At 35.3% G+C, this 24321-nt stretch overlaps 2 protein-coding genes across 2 annotated transcripts; both read right to left on the bottom strand.

Annotated features, from left to right (window-relative positions):
• Positions 1-10057: 10057 nt before the first annotated feature.
• On the bottom strand, positions 10058-11413 carry LOC145327504 (uncharacterized). The gene has a single exon (XM_080171049.1). It carries the CDS (start codon positions 11411-11413, stop codon positions 10058-10060), a length of 1356 nt encoding a protein of 451 aa, XP_080027175.1.
• A 327-nt stretch (positions 11414-11740) lies between these two features.
• Positions 11741-16616, bottom strand: LOC145327503 (uncharacterized). Its single transcript, XM_080171048.1, has 2 exons — positions 16395-16616; positions 11741-16005 (listed from the first exon to the last, which is right to left on the bottom strand). The coding sequence occupies exon 2, from the start codon at positions 15752-15754 to the stop codon at positions 11741-11743; it is 4014 nt and encodes a 1337-aa protein (XP_080027174.1). The 5' UTR covers positions 15755-16005; positions 16395-16616.
• Positions 16617-24321: the final 7705 nt, after the last annotated feature.

Genomic DNA, 24321 nt, shown 5'->3' with positions numbered 1-24321 from the left:
GATATTATTATAAACAAATATTCAACCCCGTCCAATCTTTTGGTGAAGATCCTAGATGCTAGGGGCCAAACCTCTAGTTTATAAATAAAGTAATTATGACAAAAAAAGAGTTAAAATCTAATTTTCATATGTTAAAAATGGGCTTATTTTAATTGCAATCTCCATTATTGGAATAAAATAAGATATTAGTTATTTCTTTCATTGTAATCTAAATATCTTTTTGCAGATATAAAATGTACATTTTTATATTTGTAGAAAACTGAATATAATATGATGCAAATAATAGTTTTTTCGTATGGATGAGCACCAGTTCTAATCCACCGGATATTAATCGGCTTCGAATGAATTCAGAAAATATTTTAACATTACTTTTCCCTATATGCCTGATGTATTAAATCATGAAAATAGTGAGCTTGCTAGTAGACATAAAATTTAAAATTAATTCACCCGTCCAAATGTAATGTTTATTCAGTGACAAGGATCTTTATTGTCAACTAGTAGCGCAGCAATAACAAGCTAACAAAATCTAATAACAAGATGGTAAACCTACAGTTAAAATATAGTAATTCGAATGATACATATATTCAGTAAATAAAATGTTTAATCTATTCTCCTTATTAAAATTTCATACTTATACTTTAACAATTCTAATAATCTTGTAAGTATTGGTTCAAAGTTCTGTATTACAAAATTTAAGACTTAATATCTTAATTGGAGAAATATAAAAACAAAGCTATATGAAATTGATTGTTTTTAAAAGCGAAGCTTTTCTATAATTAGGGTCGGTCCGTCCGTCCGTACGTCCGTCCGTAACGGATAGCTTTTTTCGTTAATTTAGGCATGTTAGAATTGTCCTATCGATTTCAAATTTTGCATGATGATTCCTATAGTAGTTAAATACGATTTAGAAAGCATAGCAACTCTATAATCATCACCAAAATGTCCGTACGTCCATTTTAAACATGTTGATTTTTTACTTTTTTAACAACAAATTTTTATGTGATCTAATTATCCGATTGATCTGATTTTTGGTATATTAATTCCTGGGACAACAAAATATAATGTAATAAGCGAAGCAACTCTATAATCAAGCCCTAAAAATGTAAGTATGTCCATAAACATTATCCTGAATCAAGCAGTTTTTCAACAAATTTACTTACAATTTGCTTTGACTCTTATACATTTATATTATGATTATTTAGTTCTGACACTATACAAGTGTTAATGTCCGTTTGTCCTACCGTTTCAGTGCTTCGCTTGTATGGATGTTGTCATCCTTGTTTTTTAAAAAAGATTTTTATGCATCTAATCTATAAATTAATTTGACTATCCATTTGTTAGACTAAAAATCTTTGCATTCATCAGCTAAGCTTACTTTTTTTTACCTTGATTACATAAGAGACTTTCAAAAATGTCTAAAAGGTTTATTAAAAGCGAAGCTTTTCTATAATTAGGGTCGGTCCGTCCGTACGTCCGTCCGTCCGTAACGGATAGCTTTTTTAGTTAATTTAGACATGTTAGAATTGTCCTATCGATTTCAAATTTTGCATGGTGATTCCTTTAGTAGTTAGGTACGATTTAGAAAGCGTAGCAACTCTATAATCATTACAAAAATGTCCGTACGTCCATTTTAAACATGTTGATTTTTTTACTTTTTTAAATAGTTTTTTTTCGTTAATTTAGGCATGTTAGAATTGTCCTATCGATTTCAAATTTTGCATGGTGATTCCTGTAATAGTTAGGTACGAGTTAGAAAGCGTAGCAACTCTATAATCATTACCAGAATGTCCGTACGTCCATTTTAAACATGTTGATTTTTTTTACATTTTTAACAACAAATTTGTATGTAACCTAATTATTTGATTGGTCTGATTTTTGGTATACTGATTCCTTGGACAACAAAGTACAATATTATAAGCGAAGCAACTCTATAATCAAGTCCTAAAAATGTAAGTATGTCCATAATCATTATCCTGTATCAAGCAGTTTTTCAACAAATTTACTTACAATTTTGCTTTGACTCTTATACATTCGCATTCTGATTATTCAGTTCTGACATTACACAAGTGTTAATGTCCGTTTGTTCTACCGTTTCAGAGCTTCGCTTTTATGGACATTGTCATCCTTGTTTTATAAAGAAAATGGTTCAAAAAGAGGTAAATTTCAAGTTTTACTATGATTTTATGTGTCTAGCGTAGAAAAATTAGAGATATTTGATCACCACCACAAGAACACTTATATTTACAGAAGAACAGAACCTGCGTTACTTGGTAATAATTTTTAAAGGCGAAGCTTTTCTATAATTAGGGTCGGTCCGTCCGTACGTCCGTCCGTAACGGATAGGTTTTTTTTGTTATTTTAGGCATGTTAGAATTGTCCTATCGATTTCAAACTTTGCATGGTGATTCCTGTAGTAGTTAGGTACGATTTAGAAAGCGTAGCAACTCTATGATCACTACCAGAATGTCCGTACGTCCATTTTAAACACGTTGATTTTTTACTTTTTTAACAACAAATTTTTATGTGATGTAATTATCAGATTGATCTGATTTTTTGTATATTAATTCCTGGGACAACAAAGTATAATGTTATAAGTGAAGCAACTCTATAATCAAGTCATAAAAATGTAAGTATGTCCATAAACATTATCCTAAATCAAGAAGTTTTTCAACATATATATTTAAATTTTGCTTCGACTCTTATACATTTATATTCTGATTATTTACTTCAGACACTATACAAGCCTTAATTTCCGTTTGTCCTTCCATTCTAGAGCTTCGCTTTTATGGATGTTGTCATCCTTGTTTTCTAAATATTCTTAAAGTTAGCTCTCCTCTACAGAAAATAGGGAAAGGTACACTTTCGCGAAATTTATCAGACAACAAAATTGTAAAGTAAGATTCGGTAGTAATATATTAAAGAATAAATGTATAAGTATAGATGTAGTAACCCAGACAACTACCTGGACTAAGTGGTGATGACACTTTTCGTCTGCTAGCAAACTGCGTTCTGTTCTTTTGTAGGGACTAGGCTGAGTTTACATTTCCGACGCTATTAGATGTTATCAAAGACCCAATGCAGATCGAGACAGAGTTACATATAGCTCATGCCCCCTCTATTCTTTTACCTTAATAATTAAAGGATCAGAACATGAACCTTTTACTTTTTTAAAAAAATATGCGTGATTATATCAATTAGTAGCATTTTATTGGAACATAAAAAATTGAAAAAAATGAAGAAAATACTGATTTTAAAATACATAATAAATAAAAGACTTGTATTTAAATTACTTTACCTTAAGTTATATAATAATTCTTATAAAATCTGGAAAATTCTAGTTTTTACATTTTTCTTGAAAATTACGCACCTGGAATCAATTATGTTTAATATATCAATATAAAATATCAATTAAAAATTCATAAATGTGGAGGCTTGGCACTTTCATGCTTGGCTTTTTTTAAACAAAAAGAATCTTTTTAGAACATTTTTTGAAAATATTGTACCCCCCCCCCCAAAATAAAAAATTCCTAACAAAAAAAAATTTGGGCGCGCTTCGCGCGAATTTTTACTACTAAATATTAATACATTATCAAATTACTACCCCCAAAAATTTTACCTCAGGGGTAAATTTTTAGGAGGATTAAACAAAATTTACCCCTGCCACCAGATTTCACGGGGGGTAATTACCCCCCCAAGCAAATTTTACCCCTGGGGTAAAAAATTTGGGGGGGGGGGGGGGGGTAAAAAAATTTACCCCCCCAAAAGCAAATTACCCCTACCTTAAAAAAATTTTACCCCCCCCAAAATAAAAAAGCTTGGACGCCCCTGTTGGTTGGTATAATTTAAGACACGAATTATTTAATGTATTACTATGGAGATTCGGAAAGTGTCATGTGTGACGTCATAAAAAAATCCATCTCTTTTACAGACGTATTTTAATGACGTCACACATGACACTTTTCATATCTCCTATCACTATTAAAGAAGACGGTAGGACAAACGAACATACGAAAGTTTTAAATTAGCTTCACTAGGAAAATTTTAATGTTTGATAATTTTTCTTTTTTAAGAGTTGTATGATGCCATAAATAAGGCTTTACATGAAGTAAGATTCAGGGATCTCAAGGGATAAGACAATGGCCGATAAATTGATGTTCATCCCTAATGATGATACACAAAATTACCCCCTTCTATAGTGTAAAAATAGTGGTTGAAACGTTTGAACACTCATTCTTAATAAACCAACCAATCAAAATTAACTAAAGTTCCCAACGAATAAAAAAACGTTATCATAAAACTTTGGGGACTAGTGTAATAAATAGCCCATTGTCCCCTCTCTCTCTCTGAGTAAGATTATTGCTACGATAATTTTTACTGTTTATTGCGAGTAGTAAAAGCTTGTTTTCTGTCAGGGATACTCGAGCATATTTGTTAAACCATGATTCAATCCAGAAGGGGAGTTAGACAATGGGCTGTATATTACACTAGTCCCCTAAGTTTTAGAATAACGTTTTCTTATTCGCTGGCTAAATAACTTTGGGGACTTTGGTGAATTTTGATTGGTTGATTTATTAAGTTGAGTGTTCAAACGTTTCAACAACTAAATTATTCTACAGAAGGGGTAATTTTGTGTATTATTATTGGGCATGTACATCAATTTATTGGACATTGTCTTAACCTTAAGGTCCCTGGCTTTCAACTAAGTTGCGAAGCTCCCAAAGTTTTTTCAGGGGTAAAGTTTTTCTTTACTCTTTAGCCCTGTTGGCCTATATCAGTAGTGTCTTAACCCTAAGGGGCTACCCTGTAACTAATATAACCTTACAACCTAACCTCTCTATTTATAGAGTAACCAAACAACTGGAATAATTTTAAACTACATGGTGTCCCTCGTAAACTGTTTTTTTAAAATGCTTATTATTCCCTTAATATTTGAGCTATCTTAGTAAAATAAAATGTATTTGGCAGCCTACTACTGACCTTTTTATAGGATAATGATGAAAAATCAACAATATAAACAGGAAAAAATCTACGAGGTATTACATAAGAGGTTCATTTTATTGAATTTAGACTAACCCGCAAGAAAATATTTGCTTTGTGAACTTTAGGATTAGTTAGGGTCCAAACGGCTGTTCGCTCAGACTTTCTAAGCACAAAAATAGAACAGGCTTGACATGGCATACCAGAAATTCACAATATTCAAGAATCTGAAGTGTAATATAAGTGAACAATATGTAAAAATAGGCATAATATTGGTCTTCTTTGTTAATTTTTCATAAGAGCTCGCTTCAAATGCACACAAGAACCTGAAATATACCAGGTTTTTAAATTATACTACAATGCCAGTTCTTATAATATCTGGAGTAAGTCTTTGTGATCCACCGTTTGACCACCAGCTGCTTTTAAAGTTAACTAAGGCATATTTTTCTTGTGGATTAGTCTTATATTCACTAAAATCAGCCTATTATGTATTACCTTGTAGATTTTTTTCTGTTATCTTTGCGGATTTTTCATCACTATATAATTAAATGGTCAGTAGTAGGCTGCCAAATACTTTTTATTTTACTAAGCTAGCTCAAATATTAAGGGAGTAATAATTGTTTTTAAAAAAAAACCAGTTTACGAGGGACACCCTGTAGTAACCCAGACAGACCAATAAATAATACTAGCAAAAAAAATGTATAAGTATAGATGTATAATTCAGACAGCTACCTCTACCAAGTGGTAAACCCTTTTCGTCTGCTAGCAAATTGCTTTCTGTTCTTTTGTAGGGACTGTGTTTATATTTCTGACAGTATTAGCTTATTTTTATAACCTAATTCAAAATCGTCACAGGGTCCTCACTCTGTGGGTAGAGCTTCATGCCCCCGCTATCCTTTTAATTTGATTGACAAACAATAATGATATGTTTTTGTCATATCCCTGAAACCTATACTTACTTTCAAAAATACATGTATATTATAACCTGGTATATATCATGGAAAAATCAGTAGACAAATCAGGCAAATTTAATAGTTATGTTTTTTTCTTAAAGCTAAAATTTTAATGATTAAGGTCAGTCATTAATTTAATCTTTTAGAATTGTCCTGTTGATTTCAAACTTTGCAAGATAATTACTGTAACAGATAATACAATTTAGAAAGCATAGCAACTGTATAATGGTTACCAGAAAGTCTTTACGTCCATTTAAAACATGCTGATTGACAATGACATATTATTTTGGTTTAGGATAATAAATTCTAGGACAACTAGGTACAATGATACAAACAAAGCTTCTCTAAAATCAAGTATTTTGTGTAGATAATTAATATTCTACTTACTAATTTCTGACACTCTAAAAATGTTAATATTCGTTTGTCCTATCGTCTTATTGTATGGCTTTATATATTGTCATCTGTTTTCTTTAAAATGCAATTAAATTTAGAGAATTTATATGTTTGTTACCTAATATCTTGAAAACAACATATTGATTCAAAATCTGAAAAAAACATAGTATAATACGTACTAGGCTGATTTTGAATGTTTTTTTCTTCTTGTATTGAAATATCCCTTTTTTCCTTGGAGTATACATACAAAATTTTAATTGCTTTTTCACATGTAAATCTTACCAGGTATCTGAAGGGATAACACAATAGTTAATAATTGATGTACATCCCCAATTAAGAAACACATAATTAACCTCCTGATTATAATTAGCGGTTGAAACGTTTGGACACTCAACTTAGTGAATCAAACAATTTAAATACAATGAAAGTCCCCAAAGTTGTTAAGCTATATAAAAAAAGAAAACTTTGGGGACTAGTGTAATAAACAGCTCATAGTCCCCTTTATCCCTGAAATCTAACACTAGTAACTCTTCTCTGCTGAACTTGGAACACTTGTGTTGACATAAAATTTAGGTTGTTTTTGTCGACATGGTTTTTAATATTAGTTGCTATAGATGACAGATTATCGACATGCTAATGTAAGCCAAATTCGTTTACATTAATGTTGATAATATGTCAAATGTAATTAATAATACAGAAAACCCCTACTTAAAATAAAATTCAGGGGTGTGTTACCTTAAAGTACCCTTTGAGCAAAGAAACCTCCCCCCCCCCTAATTAGACTTTTAACCCCCGAAAATAAACTTAGTTGTCCTTAGGTCTGCACTTTATGACCAAGCCTCTAAGGGCTTCACTCTGAGAAAGCCGTTTGAATTACTCAATCTAAAACTTTTTTATTAAAAAAATAACATTTTTAGAGTGAAGAGGGGTCAGAAAAAAACACCTTTTAATATAATTAATAATTAATGTATATTTTACGAACTAGTTGGCCGGTTTCAAGCGGTAAAAAAATAGCTTGACGCAAAGCTATTCTGTGGGGTGACAGGAAAATTCAGTGTCCGACTTTGTACATATTTTTTTGGTGTTTTGCAAACATTTTAAAAAAGAGTGTATATTAAAATGTACAAATAAAGATATTTTTACGTGTTTCGGTACAACGGCATTTGGCTGGCCGTTTACCAGATCTTTACGTACAGACGTACGAAACCTGCTACTTCCCACAAGAGACAAAACCAGCATAGTTACTAATACAATTTATTGTATGAAAACGGTCATGCTGAAATAGAAAATAACAAAATTAATAATCAAATATTAAAATGTTAAATACATGATAAAATAAATCTTGCAAAAGAGAATAAATCTTTTCTTATTTGGAACAATCGTCTTTTTTAATAAAGTAAATATTCATTATGAGAGGTTGCGTGCATTCGAAATTATATTTTAAAATATATAAAATACTAGGGTTACTTTTTTGCTTAAAATTAATCAAAAATTAAATACGAGTTTGAAATTCATAAACAAAATCATTATAGACTACGATTAAAATATTCTGATACAAAAATAAATTAATTACTTGGTCTAATTTAAGTAAAAATGAAAGATTAATTTGCTGTCTTTTAAAATTCACTCCATTCCATTAAAAATGCTTAAAGAAAGAATTCTTACCGAAGTTTTTGTTCCTGTAAAGCCGGGAAGCAATCAAAGGTATTTTTCAGTAAAGACAACACCACAATTCTGACTATACATGGTTTTTTATCACGCAGATAATCCGCACATTTTGAAAGAAAGATTAAAGATGGCTACGCTCGCTTTGTTTATGGTCCATGCGCAAGCATTGTTTTGAATGCCGCGTCCAATTATGAACATTTGAATTTCACCGCTTTCCAAACTGACATTAATGATAAGGAAAACAAAAGGATGAAGGTTCGAGTTCACAAACGCATCACACTATTATACTTCCAATACACACCCGCCTGAAAGTGGGGAATCGAACACCACACTATTCAAATTTTCAACTTTGTGTGCAGACAATGTCCACAAAAGTCACAATTCAAAACCACATAAATTACAAGAGTTTTAAATTTCGGCCCTTTGGCCTCAAATTTGCTAGTAGTAATATTCACGAATACTCGCACTAACACAAATGACACAATTCCACAAAAATGTAGGAATAAAGGAATAGGAAATAAAACATTCTTCATTGAAAGCTTACACATTCACTACTCACTCATAACACTTATTCTCATGGCCTCACAATTTTTCGAAATAAACAAATGGTTATTTGAGATTGTTAGACCATGTAATGCAATACATAATAATAATTTAAATAAGTACCCAAACTTTAATTAGGTACCTAATCAATATTAATGATAATAATAATATTCTTAATATTAAAATAAACTTAATGCTAAACATAATCTGCATTAATCATCAAATAATTCATTCAAACTTTTTAATAAAAGAAGAATAATTACTTAAAAAACTTCTTTTCAAACAAATATTTTTTGCTATAGAAAAGTGAAAATGCATACGTAAATCTTTCTTCGATCAAATCTTTATGTAAAAGATAGATAAGAAACAATCCTTAAATCTAGATAAACAGAATAATCAAATAAAGTAAAATTATCCTTAATCTAAACATATCATCAAAATAAATTATCCTTATATCTAAGAACATATAAAAGAACTGTATTAATTCATCAATAAAACATCAAAATGAAAGTAAATTTGCATTTTTGCATATGCGAATTTTAAATTAAGCTCAAAGTAAAAGAAAAGTCTCAAAAAGTGTTTATTTGGCAATTTCTCTTTGGCTGAATAGATAATAAGCTTTTCCGTGTACTTATTTATACAGTCTTTTTAAAATTAAGAGCAATTGGGGCCTCAGTTCAACCTGAACCTCGAAAGCTTGCAGATCAAACCGATGCACTACAATTATAATAATGCCACGTGCGACGAGTCCTGTTTATGGTTATGTTTTGTTTCTTTTTTGTGTAACCATGGACAGGATTCCTGGCGCGGGGCTCAATTCACGAACATTTCTGAAAAAGATAGAATGAAAAATGTTCCAAAGTTAAAATCTTCAAATAAAGAAGGAATCAAAGAAATTATGAAAGAATCTTTTCAAAATTATCAGATATTTCTTAAGCTTTAGTTTTGCTGTTATGCAAGGTCTTCGGCCGAGGAAACAGAGCTGGAAGGCTTTGTATAGCAGTTTCATTAGGCTATACTCATTGAATAAATCAAACAAATCAAAGTAAATCTGCTGTGTTCATAAAATTACTGCTTTTTTGTTTTTAGGTAATCTTCAGAACGAAATAAAATATAATAATCTTAATATATAGTTGATATTAAATTATTCATAATGCTTGTAATATAAAAAGATATTTTTAAAATGATCAAATGTGTTTCATTTCTATTCTTATCTGTATATATCATATTTCACGTCTGTTAAACAAGAAACGACAATAATGCTTCGCATCCAAAATTAAAAAAATACGTACCTAAGATTTTTTACGCGAAAAAATCCCAGGTCCCGATCAAATAAATCCGTAAAGAAAATTCATGTATTCGAATAGGAAACTTTAGTTTAATGCGTTGGAAATAAAATTCTGAGGTCATTTATAATTTTAAACGAATTTGTAAGGAAATTTGCGTCAATTATAAATTTAAAAAAAATATGCAATTGTTGAAAGTTTAAAAAATACGCGATAAGAACGATACTAATAAAATACTTAATCGTCTTGGGAATCATCTTGGGGTAGGTTTACTGTCAACAATCGTCTTGAAGAAATCTCGTTATCCGTGGCTTCAACATCATCGGACAATTTGAAACGGGCCACAACTGTACGGCCACCGCCTCGTACGTCTTGAACTCTGCCGAGGCGATACTTCTTAACCAAGTTGGTGCACCCGTCAACAAGAACGACATCTCCAACGCTCAGCGGAACTTGATTGCGCCTCCACTTAACCGTGCGCAATAGCTCAGGCAGCAGCTGCTGCTTGTAGACTTCATGGAACTGTCTAGTCAGCTCCTCCAGATGGCTTAAATGGCGTGTAATTCGATCTCTGCAACCGGTCTCGAACGAGCAAATCCCGTCGTTAGCTCTGCCACCCAACAAATCAGCAGGAGAAATGATTCTCCATGTATTAACATCATTCCCTTGTGTAGCATAGCTCAAGGGTTTAGAGTTTAAAACTCTAGCAGTTTCAGCAGTCAGCAGCAACAACTCGTTGTGATTGACAACAGCTCCACACAACTTCTTATTGAGGACACGCTTGACCATGGCGACCTGGCGCTCAACACTTCCTACATACGAATGAGCGCCAGTCGGTACAAGGTGCCACTCAAAACTCACATCAGATTTCTTCATAACTTCATCAAGTATTCTTTTCGAGCCAAGAAAGTTGGTGCCGCGATCAGTAGTCACGATTCTGGGCATATTGTAGAATGCTTGAAGCTTTCTGAGGCCAATAATGACAGCCTCAGTACTGTAATCCAGCAGAACACCAATAAACACTGCTTGTGTAAAACGACAACAAACAATTAGCAACCAAACCTTGTACTTGGCTGGATTCTTCCTGGTGCGGACTCCAGGCCTTGTAACTTCCATCGGGCCAGCAAGGTCCAGATGAACATGGAAGAATGGAACTGAAGATTCTAACCTGTCAGGCAGGACGTCTGCCATAGTTGGGGCTGAACGACGTGCATACTCTAGACAACAACTGGAACACGACTTGACAACCTTCATAGCTTCCTGGCGGCCACGTGATATCCAAGCATACCTGCGACTCTGTACCAAAGTCTTTCTATGACCGGCATGGCCAAGTTCATCGTGGGCCTGCTGTAGGAATAATCTGGCCAAGTTATTGTGACGATCAATCAAAATAAGGCCAGGGGAATCCTTGAACAGCTTTCTCTTCCCCTCGGCTGCTGCCTCCAAGGCCTCATCTCCACGGGAACGCATCTTGAGTACTCTGAATTTACGAACAGGATAATAGCCATTATTACCAACGATAGGCCAGTACACCTCAGTCTCGTGATAATAAGGTTGAAGACTATCATATTTACCTTCAGCCTCCATAACCATCTCCTTCTCCTGGTTGTATGATGCCAGGAATAAATCACACACCACATCTAGGTAGGTAATTGAAAAAGTGTGATTGCTATAAAACTTGGAATCAACTAGCGGCTCTTGTCCAGCTGGAACCGAAACTCCCGTCGGCTCTTGTCCAGCTGGAACCGCAACATCCATCGGCTCTTGCCTGGCCGGAACTCGTTTCTTAACAAGCAACAACTTAAAACAGTTGGCAGCTCTGATCACCGCCTGCATAGTTTTACGTGCCTGCCTGTAGGTACGTCGTGCTAAAGTTCTCCAGAAATCAGTATCAACTACCTGGACGGCCATACACTTCAATCAGACCATGCGCTGATTCATCTCAGCCTCTGGGATGGGGTGATTTACTTCACCCGCCGTCTTTACAGGCCACTGGTCCTGCTCCAGGCGCAGCCATTCAGGCCCATCCTGATACCTGGATCCTGGTGAAACATCTTGAATGGTACAGGCACCTCTGGTGGCAAGATCTGCAATGTTCTGATCTGTAGGAAGCCAGCGCCAATCCTCTGGGCTGGTCAGCTGTTGGATCTCACTCACACGATGACTGTTAAATATGTTTAACATCACTGATTCAGACACTATTTGCGATATAGCGCAAGTGCTGTCGCTAAAAAACATCTTGCCTGCTACTGCAAAGGGCAGGGCTTGGACAATTGCATCCGCCAATCTTGCCATTAATAAACATGACAACAACTCAAGTCTTGGAATAGACTCAATCTTAACAGGAGCCACACGACTCTTGCCACTACATAAAATCACTTCAAAGCCTCTGGCCGTTGGCCAACGTAGGTAGATGATGGCTGCGTAGGCTGAACTTGAAGCATCAGAAAACCCAATGATGGTTGGGAGCCCCAGTGGCTCATCAGGAACTAAAGAACGTTGAAATGGCACTTCTGCAAGCTTAGCCCTGTCGGCCAAACTGTCAACAAAATCATCTCTCAGCTTGGCAGGCACATGCTCATCCCATGATACGCCACTAATGCAAACCTCTCGAAGTATAAGCTTGGACTTCAGGAGTAGTGGGCACATAAGGCCAAGGGGGTCATATAATTGCTGTACGACCCGCCAAATCTCTCTCTTCGTTACACATTCTGGCATGGCTCTCCATAAATCTAACAGATCAAGGTCCTCCAGCAATTTTCGGCCCTTTATCTTGGCGCCATGATTCACCCGAGCAGGTAAAGTAAGAACATCTTCTCTGGGGGCCCATTGTATGCCCAGTACCTTAACAGGATCAACATCATCTCCAGAATAAATAACTGATTTAAAGCTGAAGTTGCCAGGTTCAATCATTTCCTTCAGCTCTTCGACCATTTTGACGGCTTCTGGCTTGCTATTATGACCGCCAGTATGGTCATCAATGTAGGTACACTGCTCCAGCTTGATAGCTGGAGCATCCTGATGCAGTACAAACTTGGAACCGGTAGGTTGTTGCTCACTTCTCCACAGATCCTGCTTCGCAACTACCTCTGCTCCCTTGACGTATTCAGATCCATAAACATCATGAACATCTTGGCGGCTGCGCCCTCCAAAAATCTGTGCTGTCAATCTCAGGGCTGTGACGGCGAAATCGCCTGCCAATTTCTCCCCGAAGTTAACTTTTTTGGTCAAGTAAACTTTAGGGTTGGCATGTTCATCCTCTGCAAACCACACTCTCTTCAGCTGCGAATCTTCATACGTGGCCGCCAAAGAATTGTAAAATTTACAGACATCACACACACAGGCACACTTGTAACTTCTGAACCGAATAAGATTGTGAAACAAAGTGTAGGTAGGTGGTGGGCCGTCCATCATAATATGGTTTAAACTTGTACCATTGCAGGTCAAGCTAGAATTTGCGCAGATTCTCAAGGGGGTAGAAATACTATCCTTGAAGGCCGTCACTAATGAATTAAAGTAGACTGGCCCTTCATATAAGTCTTGTGGCGTGGCTTTGACGTACACCCCACGGGACACCGCCTCCTTGAACACCTTCACGAACACGTCATATTCGCCGTTTTTTATCATGCGCCGGCGATCACGAAGCGCTATATTATACGCCTGCCGCGAATTGTTCGGCAGCGTATGTGTTGGCAGCCGATATGGATAAGCTGCCGTCCACTCTTTCTTCACAAGATCCAATGTTAAACCTTCTTTTATCAGATCCTTTTTTCGCTGATCAACGGCTGACTTGCCTGACGCAAGTGCCAGGCAATGCCTGCAGCCCGTGCATCCACTGCACAGCCGCGGCGGCTGCACGCCTAACGCCTCCGACGATAGGAAGTCCATAGCTGCAACTTCCAACTTAGTAACTTTACAAACAACTGGCTTGCTAACAGGCTTTCCATCGGCTGAAACAACAAGGAAACCTGTACCAAAAATGCTGCGGTATAATCTTGACTCGCCGATGAGTTTATCCGCCGCTGGGAACGTCGTGGGCGTGACATGCCCGAGGAGAATATCAAGTGGTCCATTGACCAATGAAAAATCTTGTGGCCTCATATCAAACAGAGCAGCTGCGGCGACTGGGTCCATGCTGCGCAGCCCATCTGTATGTCCAATTGTGTGCACAACAGCTGCTTCCATAACATGCTTGTTCTTGTTACGGTCAACCAGGCAGAGTTTAACTGTTGGGCATGACTGAACTTTGCCATCAGCCATTGAAATGGTAGCTACACGTCCAGTAGAGGGCAACTGCAACTTCTTGGCAATAGACTGTGTAACCATGGTGAGGTTGGCACCTGTGTCCCACATCCCAGACACAGGCACCTTCCTCTTGTAGACATCCAGGGCGTCCAACTTCTGGAGCATCAACATGTAATTATTCTCACCCAAAAACGGCGCTTCATACACAGCTGAAACCTGGGCGGCGGACTCATGGAGGAGGGAGTTGTGTTTCTGTCCACAATTGTTGATCCTGCAGCCTCCAAGCTTCTCAGCACGCGGACACTCTGAGGCGCGGTGCCCTTTATTAAGACATAAAAGGCACCCGCCGATTTTCATCACAAAATCTTTCCGTTCTGGAACAGACATGGTTGTAAACTTCGAACATTTAAACAAAAAATGATCTCCACTGCAGCCGTCTGACGGACAGGACTGCTTCTTCTTGAACTTGCTAGGTGTACCAGGTTTACCTACGGCGGCCGCGGCTGCGGCAGGATTACCTTTCTTCTTGGACGGCGTGTCCAAGCCGTGACTGGTGCGCATCAATAATGCACCACGCTGCTGTTCTAGTATATCCAGCAGCTTAGGCACGTCGGGAACGTCCATGCTCCCGAGTGCAAGGTCGAGCTTATCCTGAAACTCTTTTGGCAGTTTCTTAGATAACATCTCCAACAATAAAACTGTGAGCCATTGGCTTGTAGAAACTGCATCCTTACCATCAGCCTTGGTCATCTGCTCGAGCTGGTTGATGGCACCTGAGAACTCGGCAAGAGCGCTAACAATCTGGCCGCTCTCGGACAATTTACCTTTCTTGTCCCAGCTGTTGAATATACACAACATCTGTCTGGTTCTGGATTTGAATAACTGGTCCAAATATGTCCATTGCGCTGCGTGCGTGGCAATCTGTTGCAACTGCAGCCTCAGCGGTTTATCCTTCATAACTCGTTCACAACTTAACACCATCTGCAGGTAGCTGGGCTCATATCCAGTAGTAAGCTTCTGGAAATTCTCCTTAAATTGCGCATAAGAAGATTCTTGCCCATCAAAGCTGGGAAGGAGTTTTTCGTCTAGGCGTGGCATGTACCCATGAGACGAAAACATCGGACTGGCAGCAAACGATTGGGCGCCAAATGACGGCAGCATAGGATCTACCGAGGCACCCAAGACTGGCGTAACAGGCTCTTGCTTAGCCTTTGCCAGCGTCTCCATCAGTTTAGTCATATCACTAATAATTTTAGTTGGTAAAGGTATATAATCACCTTTAATAACTTTCACTATTTGCATACAACGTTGTTGCAAACTGTTTTTGTGAGCTGCAAGATCATCACCAAGAACTAAGACCTCATTGTTTATCGCTCTTAGCTCATCTATGGCACTTAATGTAAGTTTTAACTCGCTATAGTTCTTTCGTGCCATGATAACGTCACTATAAAAATCCTTTAGGTTAATATCATCTTGGATTAACACATCCAGCTGTTGAAGACCGCTCATGGTACGTTCCAGATTTAGGTTCGCATCATGGACAAGGATGCATTCCTTGGCGAGATTAACATTGATGTCTGCGGTGTCTGAAACTACCTGCATCACTCTGTCTAACTCTTCGGTTATCACTTCAACTGCCATAGGCAATCTGCCCGACAATAATTCATACCTAGTCTTTTTAGGTGCCATTTTCACTTTTGTTAACACTGATTACAACTATAGTCACGTGTAGAATTTTATTCACATTCAACACATACGGTAACTGTCACTGGCTTTGACTGGCTGACTGGACTTCTTACAGTTTTCATTGTTTCGGTACAACGGCATTTGGCTGGCTGTTTACCAGATCTTTACGTACAGACGTACGAAACCTGCTACTTCCCACAAGAGACAAAACCAGCATAGTTACTAATACAATTTATTGTATGAAAACGGTCATGCTGAAATAGAGAATAACAAAATTAATAATCAAATATTAAAATGTTAAATACATGATAAAATAAATCTTGCAAAAGAGAATAAATCTTTTCTTATTTGGAACAATCGTCTTTTTTAATAAAGTAAATATTCATTATGAGAGGTTGCGTGCATTCGAAATTATATTTTAAAATATATAAAATACTAGGGTTACTTTTTTGCTTAAAATTAATCAAAAATTAAATACGAGTTTGAAATTCATAAACAAAATCATTATAGACTACGATTAAAATATTCTGATACAAAAATAAATTAATTACTTGGTCTAATTTAAGTAAAAATGAAAGATTAATTTGTCGTCTTTTAAAATTCACTCCATTCCATTAAAAATGCTTAAAGAAAGAATTCTTACCGAAGTTTTTGTTCCTGTAAAGCCGGGAAGCAATCAAAGGTATTTTTCAGTACGGACAACACCACAATTCTGACTATACATGGTTTTTTATCACGCAGATAATCCGCACATTTTGAAAGAAAGATTAAAGATGGCTACGCTCGCTTTGTTTATGGTCCATGCGCAAGCATTGTTTTGAATGCCGCGTCCAATTATGAACATTTGAATTTCACCGCTTTCCAAACTGACATTAATGATAAGGAAAACAAAAGGATGAAGGTTCGAGTTCACAAACGCATCACACTATTATACTTCCAATACATTACGTTTTAAAAAACGCCTATAAGAATCTACACTGTATGAAGGAGAAACATAACAGTTTAGCGGTTAGTGAGATCCTTTGGTACACACAGGTACACACAGATAGACATCCTGTTACTTTTATTCAAGGATTAGAAGAAGCAGTGTAGTGGTTATTTGCCCTTGTACATTATCGGATTACTGGTTCGCCGGTCACCGCTTTATAATCATTGGAAACACCCCCCCGGCTCACTGGCATCGCAAATGACTACTGCCACTGAGTGGTTGTTACCAAAGTGTTTCCCAGCACACCACTGTCAATTCAATTTAAAGATACATGTTTTAATGGCAGCACTGGCAGTGGCAGAGGGAAGCACTAAATAATTTAAAGATCCAGCTCTGGTTAAAGAAAACTTATGAAAACTTTTATTCTTGTTATTGAAACTGTCTTCCTAAGTATGTTTGACATCCTTGTTTTTTTTCCTTCCTAATACAACGTTTTTTTTAGTTTTGGTTTAATATTTAATCGGTTCATTTAAAGTACTAATCGTTATACAACTTACATGCATACAGGGTGTCCAAAAATTAAGTTTAATTGGTCAGGGTGTCCAAAAAAAAGTTTAATTTGTATATTCATTTTTGATTAGGCATCAACCTATGAGTAGCTACCCTGTAAAGAAGAACCCTATCGGTTAAAGTTAGCGAGATCCTTCGGTACAGACAGACAAAGAGACATCCTGTTACTTTATTTAAAGGATTAATATTTAATATAAAGTTTTACATAGACAAAAAAAAATTTTATGCTTATGTAAAAATAAAATAATATTTTTTGTAATATCCTTTATAAATTGGAATTTGCAGTTTAAACATTACATAGATCAATAAATTTAAATAGACTGCGCAGTTTGTACATAATACATTAAAAAACATCAATAAATTAAATTCATACATTTTTTATGTTGTAAATATATTACAAAGAAAATTTTTAAATGAAATCATGAAATATATAAAGTAGTAAGGATTTTTGTCTGTAGCTTAAGATTTCGATAACTACTGAACTTATGTTTTGTAAGCTTTACATAAATACTGATCTTGTTTCAGGCTATTTTGTTTTTAAATTCGTTTGGATGTCTTATATAGGTTCTTAGACTATTTAAGTTATCTCATTTTTAAAAACGAAGCCTTTCTATAATTAGGGTAGGTCCGTCCGTACGTCCGTCCGTAACAGATAGCTTTTTTCGTTAATTTAGGCATGTTATAATTGTCCTATCGATTTCAAACTTTGCATGGTCATTCCTTTAGTAGTTAGGTACGATTTAGAAAGCGTAGCAACTCTATAATTATTACCAGAATATCCGTACGTCCATTTTAAATATATTTTTTTTTACTTTTTTAACAACAAATTTTCATGTGATCTAATTATCGGATTGATCTGCTTTTTGTTATATTGATTACTGGGACAATAAAGTATAATGTAATAAGCGATGCAACTCTATAATCAACTCTAAAATGTAAGTATGTCCATAAATATTATTCTGTATCAAGCAGTTTATCAACAAATTTACTTACAATTTTGCTTTGACTCTTATACATTTATATTCTGATTATTCAGTTCTGACACTCTACAAGTGTTCATGTCCGTTTTATTTTTTCTCCCTTGTACAACAGAGAACCTATATGCTAGGGATGCAGCCGATAGACTTCTTTTAAAACTGTAAGTTCTTTGCTCGTATTCATTCGAATTTGGTGGATAGGAACCGATTCTCATCCATACGAAAAAAAAAAGAAAAACTATGTCTAGCATCGTATTATATCCAGCTTTCTACGAATATAAAAATGTACAATCATAAGATTAAAACTAGTTTTTTTTAGCCCGTGCCCACGGCACCTAGGGGCTAAAAAACTGGTTTTAATCTTATAATTGTACATTCTATATCCGCGGAAAGCCGTTTATAATACGATGCGAGAAATAACTATTAAAAATCTTAAAATTAATACCAGTTTTGTTAGACACGAAGTGCCGAAAGTTTTATCTTATAATTTTTCATTTAAATATCCGCGGAAAGATGTCTATAATACGATGCTAGACATAATTTTTCCGTTTGGCTGAGAACCAGTTATAATCCACCGGATATTAATCAGTTTTGAATGAATACGGAAATAGTTATTTAATAGCTGGATATAAAATGATGCTAGACATAGTTTTTTTTCGTATGGATGAGAACCGGTTCCTATCCACCGGATTCGAATGAATACGAAAAAAATATTCTTTTTTTTTGTTTTGCGCGCACCCTGTAAAAAAAATTGGACTACGTAGTTTCTAAATTACATAGATGAATAAATTTAAAATTGTATGATTAAGTAAATTATCCTTTTATAACACATTCCATACAATAAATATTATTTATTACAAGAATATCAACTTAACTAGTGTTTCAAATATCACTATTTGACGGTCGGATGAACAGATCTATAGTATAGATTTATATACAGATAACTACCTCCCTACCTTTAACAATGACCTCTTTCGTCTGCTACCAAAATGTTTTCTGTTGCTTGGCTGTGTTAATATAAGCGACACCATTGGTTAATTTTCATTGTCCCAATTGGGGATGGGGAGCACAGTTATTTAACCCTTTCTCCCTCTAGTGTTTTACTCTAATGTCGGACTTTTAATGGACGGACAGGCGGACAGATAGCAAAATAAGATGATTGAACAGTTAAGAAAAAAGGGTATGAAAACTTGGATATAGAAAGGGAAGGGGGAATGGAAAATGGGGGAAAGTATCTATAAATATGTATATGACTTTTAAATGAAAAATTATTACAGACGTACTGATCAATACGGATATATTAAAGAGTAGCTTCGCTACAGAAAACATGTCATGCATAAATTATAGGAAAATATGTTAAATTTATATGTTTAATATTTGTATATTATTTAGCAGCGTAGCTACTCTATAAGTTTTTGGGTCATAAAACAAATGGTCATAGAATTTATGCACTCGCCACATTTTTACATAGAAGGAGAATGTCCCAATCCCCCCCCAAAATAATTCAAAACAATTTTATATTCCATGAAGAGCAGAGCCCAATCGATTTAGTGGTTTCCAAGATCTTGGGCACTTTAAACAAACAGACAGGCAGCTTTGCAATTTTAGGACATTATTGTCCTAGTTCCATGTATAATAAATTCTTTTGTATAATATATATTGATTGTAATAATTTATCTAATTATTATATGTTTTATTCAAAGAAAAAACTCATGACTTTTATTTTGAACCTTTTGTACCTTTAATTTTGTGGATCAAGTAAAGAAAAGCATGCCAATTCACAAAAAGTTTGAAAAAAGCTCTTTTTCGGCATGCTAAACGCTATCCTCAATTTGATAATTTATCAAGTAGTAGGTCGCCGTATCGATAATTTTTACAATTTCCAGGAAAGCTTTGTACTGGTATAAGGCAGATTTTGGCAATTAGGTGCGACAGTTCCCCCACCTCTTTTCCCGAAAAAATACCCAAACTTAAATATTTTTTTGTCAAAAATAAAATGTATAGGTTGTACATTTGTAGAATTTAAAAGTAGCTTTGCTATAAAAATCAACATGTTTTAAATGGACGTACTGTCGTTCTGGTAACAGTTATAGAGTTTCTATGCTTTTTAATTCGTATTTAACTGTCGTAGGAATCATTATGCAAACCTGGAAAACTATAGGACAATTCTAACATGTCTAAGTTAATAAAAGAGCTAACCGTTACGGACGAACTGACCCTAATTAAAGAGTAGCCTCGCTCCTAAAAAAGGGTTAAGGCAAACAACCTGTTAAGAATCTGTGTAAAAATAGTGGAAAATTGTGAAAAAAAAAGTACGTCCAGGGATTTGGGGGATATACCACCTAAAAATAAATATTCATTTAGTCATAAAATATTTATCTTTTGGAATAATTTATCCTTATTAATGTAACAAGGATGACAACATCCATAAATTCGAAGCACAACATATTTAACATTAAAAAATGTATAGCAATAACTCCACAAAATTACCTCTATAATATTGTGCCAAATAAGTCTGGAAATCATTATTTCAAAAAGCAAGTGTTTTTTGGAAAAAAGTTGTCCATAAATAAACAAGATAAATAATCAGGTCAGAAATAGAAATACAGACTTTCTGGTATTATATTCTTCTACTCTTTTTTAATATAACCTATTTGTTACAGGAATCATCATGCCAAGTTTAAAATCGATAGGAAAATTTAACATGCTGAAATTAAGATCTATCTGTTACGGACAGAAGGACTGACTGACATTTACTGCTTTATTTTGAATAAAGTCATAAAGAAACAAGCTATTGTCACATCCCTGCCTAGAATACAACTATAAGAAATTCAATAATAATTTAAAAATAGATTTTTTATTACTGGGTCTTACACCAGATTATCATGTACTCTAAGAAAGTAAAACCTGTAGCTGCTTAAATAGCAATCTCCACCAACCCTCAACCACCCCGTAAACCCCATCCACTCTTCTCCTATTGAATGATCGAACTGACCAGCAAATTATGTACATGACCTATCAAAAACTTTAATCAACATAAATGCAAAAGATACTATTTTTGCGAAAAGGTTTTTTAACGTCCCTCCCTATTTCCCTGTTTATAAAATCATGAATGCAACGCAAGATAATATAAAATTTTGACCGGTAGCTGAATCGATATATTATAACTTGGATGTTGCACCAGATTTTCATGTACTCTGATAAAGTAATGCTCGCAGCTGGCTTAAATATCGACCCCCCTCCCATTCAGCCCCTTTACCCCATCCCAAACATCCTGCTACATGAACGAACTGACCATTAAATAAGGTTCATATTAACAAGCTTGATTTTCACCTGTCAAAATATCTACGTATATCCCATATCCATTAATAGCTGTAAATAAGATATAAAACTAATAGGTTACAAAACAAGGATGCCAACTACCATAAGCAGTGAAGCACATCTATAATACAAAGTAGAACGATGTCTGTCTGTCCGTCTGCCTGTCCGTCTGAAGCTTAAGATCTAATCTCAGTAACTGCTGAACCGATTGGGCTCTACTTTTCAGGGATTATACCTACTGGTCCTGTGATGGTTTTAAGCTATTTTCCTGGGGCGTGGGACACCCCCAATCACCCTCCAAAACTAAAAAAACACCCCCCCTTTTTTTCTCTTTTTTGTAGGGATATCCTTGGTCCTTTTTTTTGCAGGAGATTTCCTTGCTCCTTCTTATTTTTTTTTTACGAATTTCACCTTAACTTTTTATCATCTCTTGGGGCAAAGCCCCTAGAGGCTAGGGGCGAATCCGCTAGTCCATATCTATAATACAAAGTAGAACGATGTCTGTCCGTCTGTCCGTCTGTCCGTCTGTCCGTCTGACTGTCTGTCTGTCTGTCTGTCCGTCTGTCCCTTAAGATCTCAGTAACCACTGAACCGATTGGATTCTACTCTTCAGGGTATATACCTATTGGTCCTGTGGTGGTTTTAAGCTATTTTCTTGGGGGGTGGGACACCCCCAACCCCCCCAAAAACAAAAAAATCCCCCCCCATTTTTTTTTTTTTTTTTTTTTTTTTTTGCAGAAGATTTCCTTGGTCCTTTGTTCAAAAATATTTTTTATTCCAGCATTTATTTTGAATGAAAGAATAGCAACATTCTCTCACTAAAAACAATAAATATTAATTTTTTACGAATTTCGCCTTAATTTTTTTTATCACCTCTTGGGGCAAAGCCCCTAGAGGCTAGGGGCGAAGCCGCTAGTCCATATATAAAGTAACAGATTGTCGGTCTGTTTGTGGAGCAATGGATCTCTATGACCGCTAAACAGATATAATAACCTTCCCATAAATAATAAACTAGAATGGTTGAACCCTCCCCCAAAATAGTTATTATCCTTTTCAGGACCTATGAGAAGCTACGTTTATACCAAAATTTTAACCTGCAGAAAAAGAGTAATTTCGTTTATCAATATTGGGTTTGTACATTAATTTATCATCCAATGTCTTATCCCTTAAGATCCCTGATAGTATAAAGATTTAATTTCAATTCTTATTTACTTGTTGTACCTCTTAACTCGTGTTTTCTTTAATCTTTAGAAAAACGAAGCTTTTCTATATATAAAGTGTGTTAGTAGCAACAAGGAGGGGTATTTTTTCCCACTATGCCAACCCTGAGGGGTCTATAACTGTGATGCCCTGTACAAATGTAACCTAACCTAACCTGACCTAAAGTAAAACACAAACACACTAGAAAATAATTCCCTTTACTTTTCTTTTAATTTTTTGTGCTTAATTTTTTCTGGATGTTGTCACCCTTGTCGGTATAAAGATGGAAACGCGCGGAAATCTTATTTTTGGCGAAGATACAAGGTATATAACTAAGGTATGTTCGTGCGTCCGTCTTTAAATAATAAACATCTACAATCAGATAAAGATTTGACAATAAACATTGCAAGGCTGCCAACAAATGGCAACGATCTTCAAAACTTTAGGGATTAATATGATTTAGAGTGCAATTTCCCTTCCTTTCTGACTTTTTGCTTTATATAGGCATGCACTTTGCTGTTTATTATTTCATTTACTGAATATACTAAAAAATTGATATATTTTGCTGTTGTTAATAATGTTTTTCTTGTTGTTCTTTATAATCTTTATTAAAAATAGTAAACATAAAGTATAAATAAGATTATTATTTTTGCAAAATAAGATACAATTGTATATATTATAGACAGGGTGTTTCAGTACAATTCTATAATCCTATTGTATAAAGTAGTAAGCTTTTGTTGTCTGTGGCGAATGATCTCGCTAACCGCTAAACCGATATGGGTCTCTATTTTAAACTATGGAGAAGTACACTCTCAACATCGTAACTCAGGTTGTTACCAATCAAAGAGAGAGGGGACAAGGGGCTGTTTATTACACTAGTCCCTAAAGTTTTATAATAACGTTTTCTTATTCGTTGGCTTAACAACTTTGAGGACTTTTATTGAATTTTGATTAGTTGCTTTACTAAGTTCAGTGTTCAAGCGTTTTAACCACTAATTTTACGCTACAGAAGGGGCAATATTGTGTATCATCATTGGGGATGTACACTAATTTAACGGCCATTGTCATATCCCTTTATTTCCCTGGTTACCAACGAGCCCTAAAATTTATTTTGAAACACCCTGTAACTAAGATACAATTGTATCCTATTTCATTTTGTTTGTGAGTGTATTAGTAATTGCATATTTATCTTGTACCTTTTTGCACAAAGTAAACTTAAAATCAGGGCTCGACAGCCAAGCGTCAACCGCCTGTAAGCCTTAGGGAAGTAAACCTTTTAGAATTTCAAAAATCTGCCAGAAGTCTAAATTTTACTAAAATAAAGCAATCCCTTGTTTCAAAGAAATTTTCAAAGCATGTAAACGGGTTATAATTTGAGGCTTCATAGCGGCTGCCGAGCCCTGTTTTAAATGAATACATTATAACAATATTTCATCTGATTTGCAAATGATATTATTCAGTACTATACTAGCGGATTCGCCCTTAGCCTCTAGTAATAGGTTCCCATACCCTCTTTAATTGTTTTTGTTTAGAAAAAAGAAATTGTGGGGTGGGATTTTTTCTTTTTGGTGGAG

This window comes from Acartia tonsa, chromosome 9 (genome assembly GCF_053477335.1).
Source record: "Acartia tonsa isolate MP-2025a chromosome 9, ASM5347733v1, whole genome shotgun sequence".
NCBI lineage: Eukaryota > Metazoa > Arthropoda > Copepoda > Calanoida > Acartiidae > Acartia > Acartia tonsa.
The sequence above is the reverse complement of the archived record's forward strand: the minus strand, read 5'-3'. Positions and strand labels throughout refer to the sequence as shown.

Bases quoted from the DNA above. Each gene is read 5' to 3' on its own strand.
- LOC145327503 (XM_080171048.1), bottom strand. From the start codon at position 15,754: ATGGCACCTAAAAAGACTAGGTATGAATTATTGTCGGGCAGATTGCCT.
- LOC145327504 (XM_080171049.1), bottom strand. From the start codon at position 11,413: ATGGTTATGGAGGCTGAAGGTAAATATGATAGTCTTCAACCTTATTAT.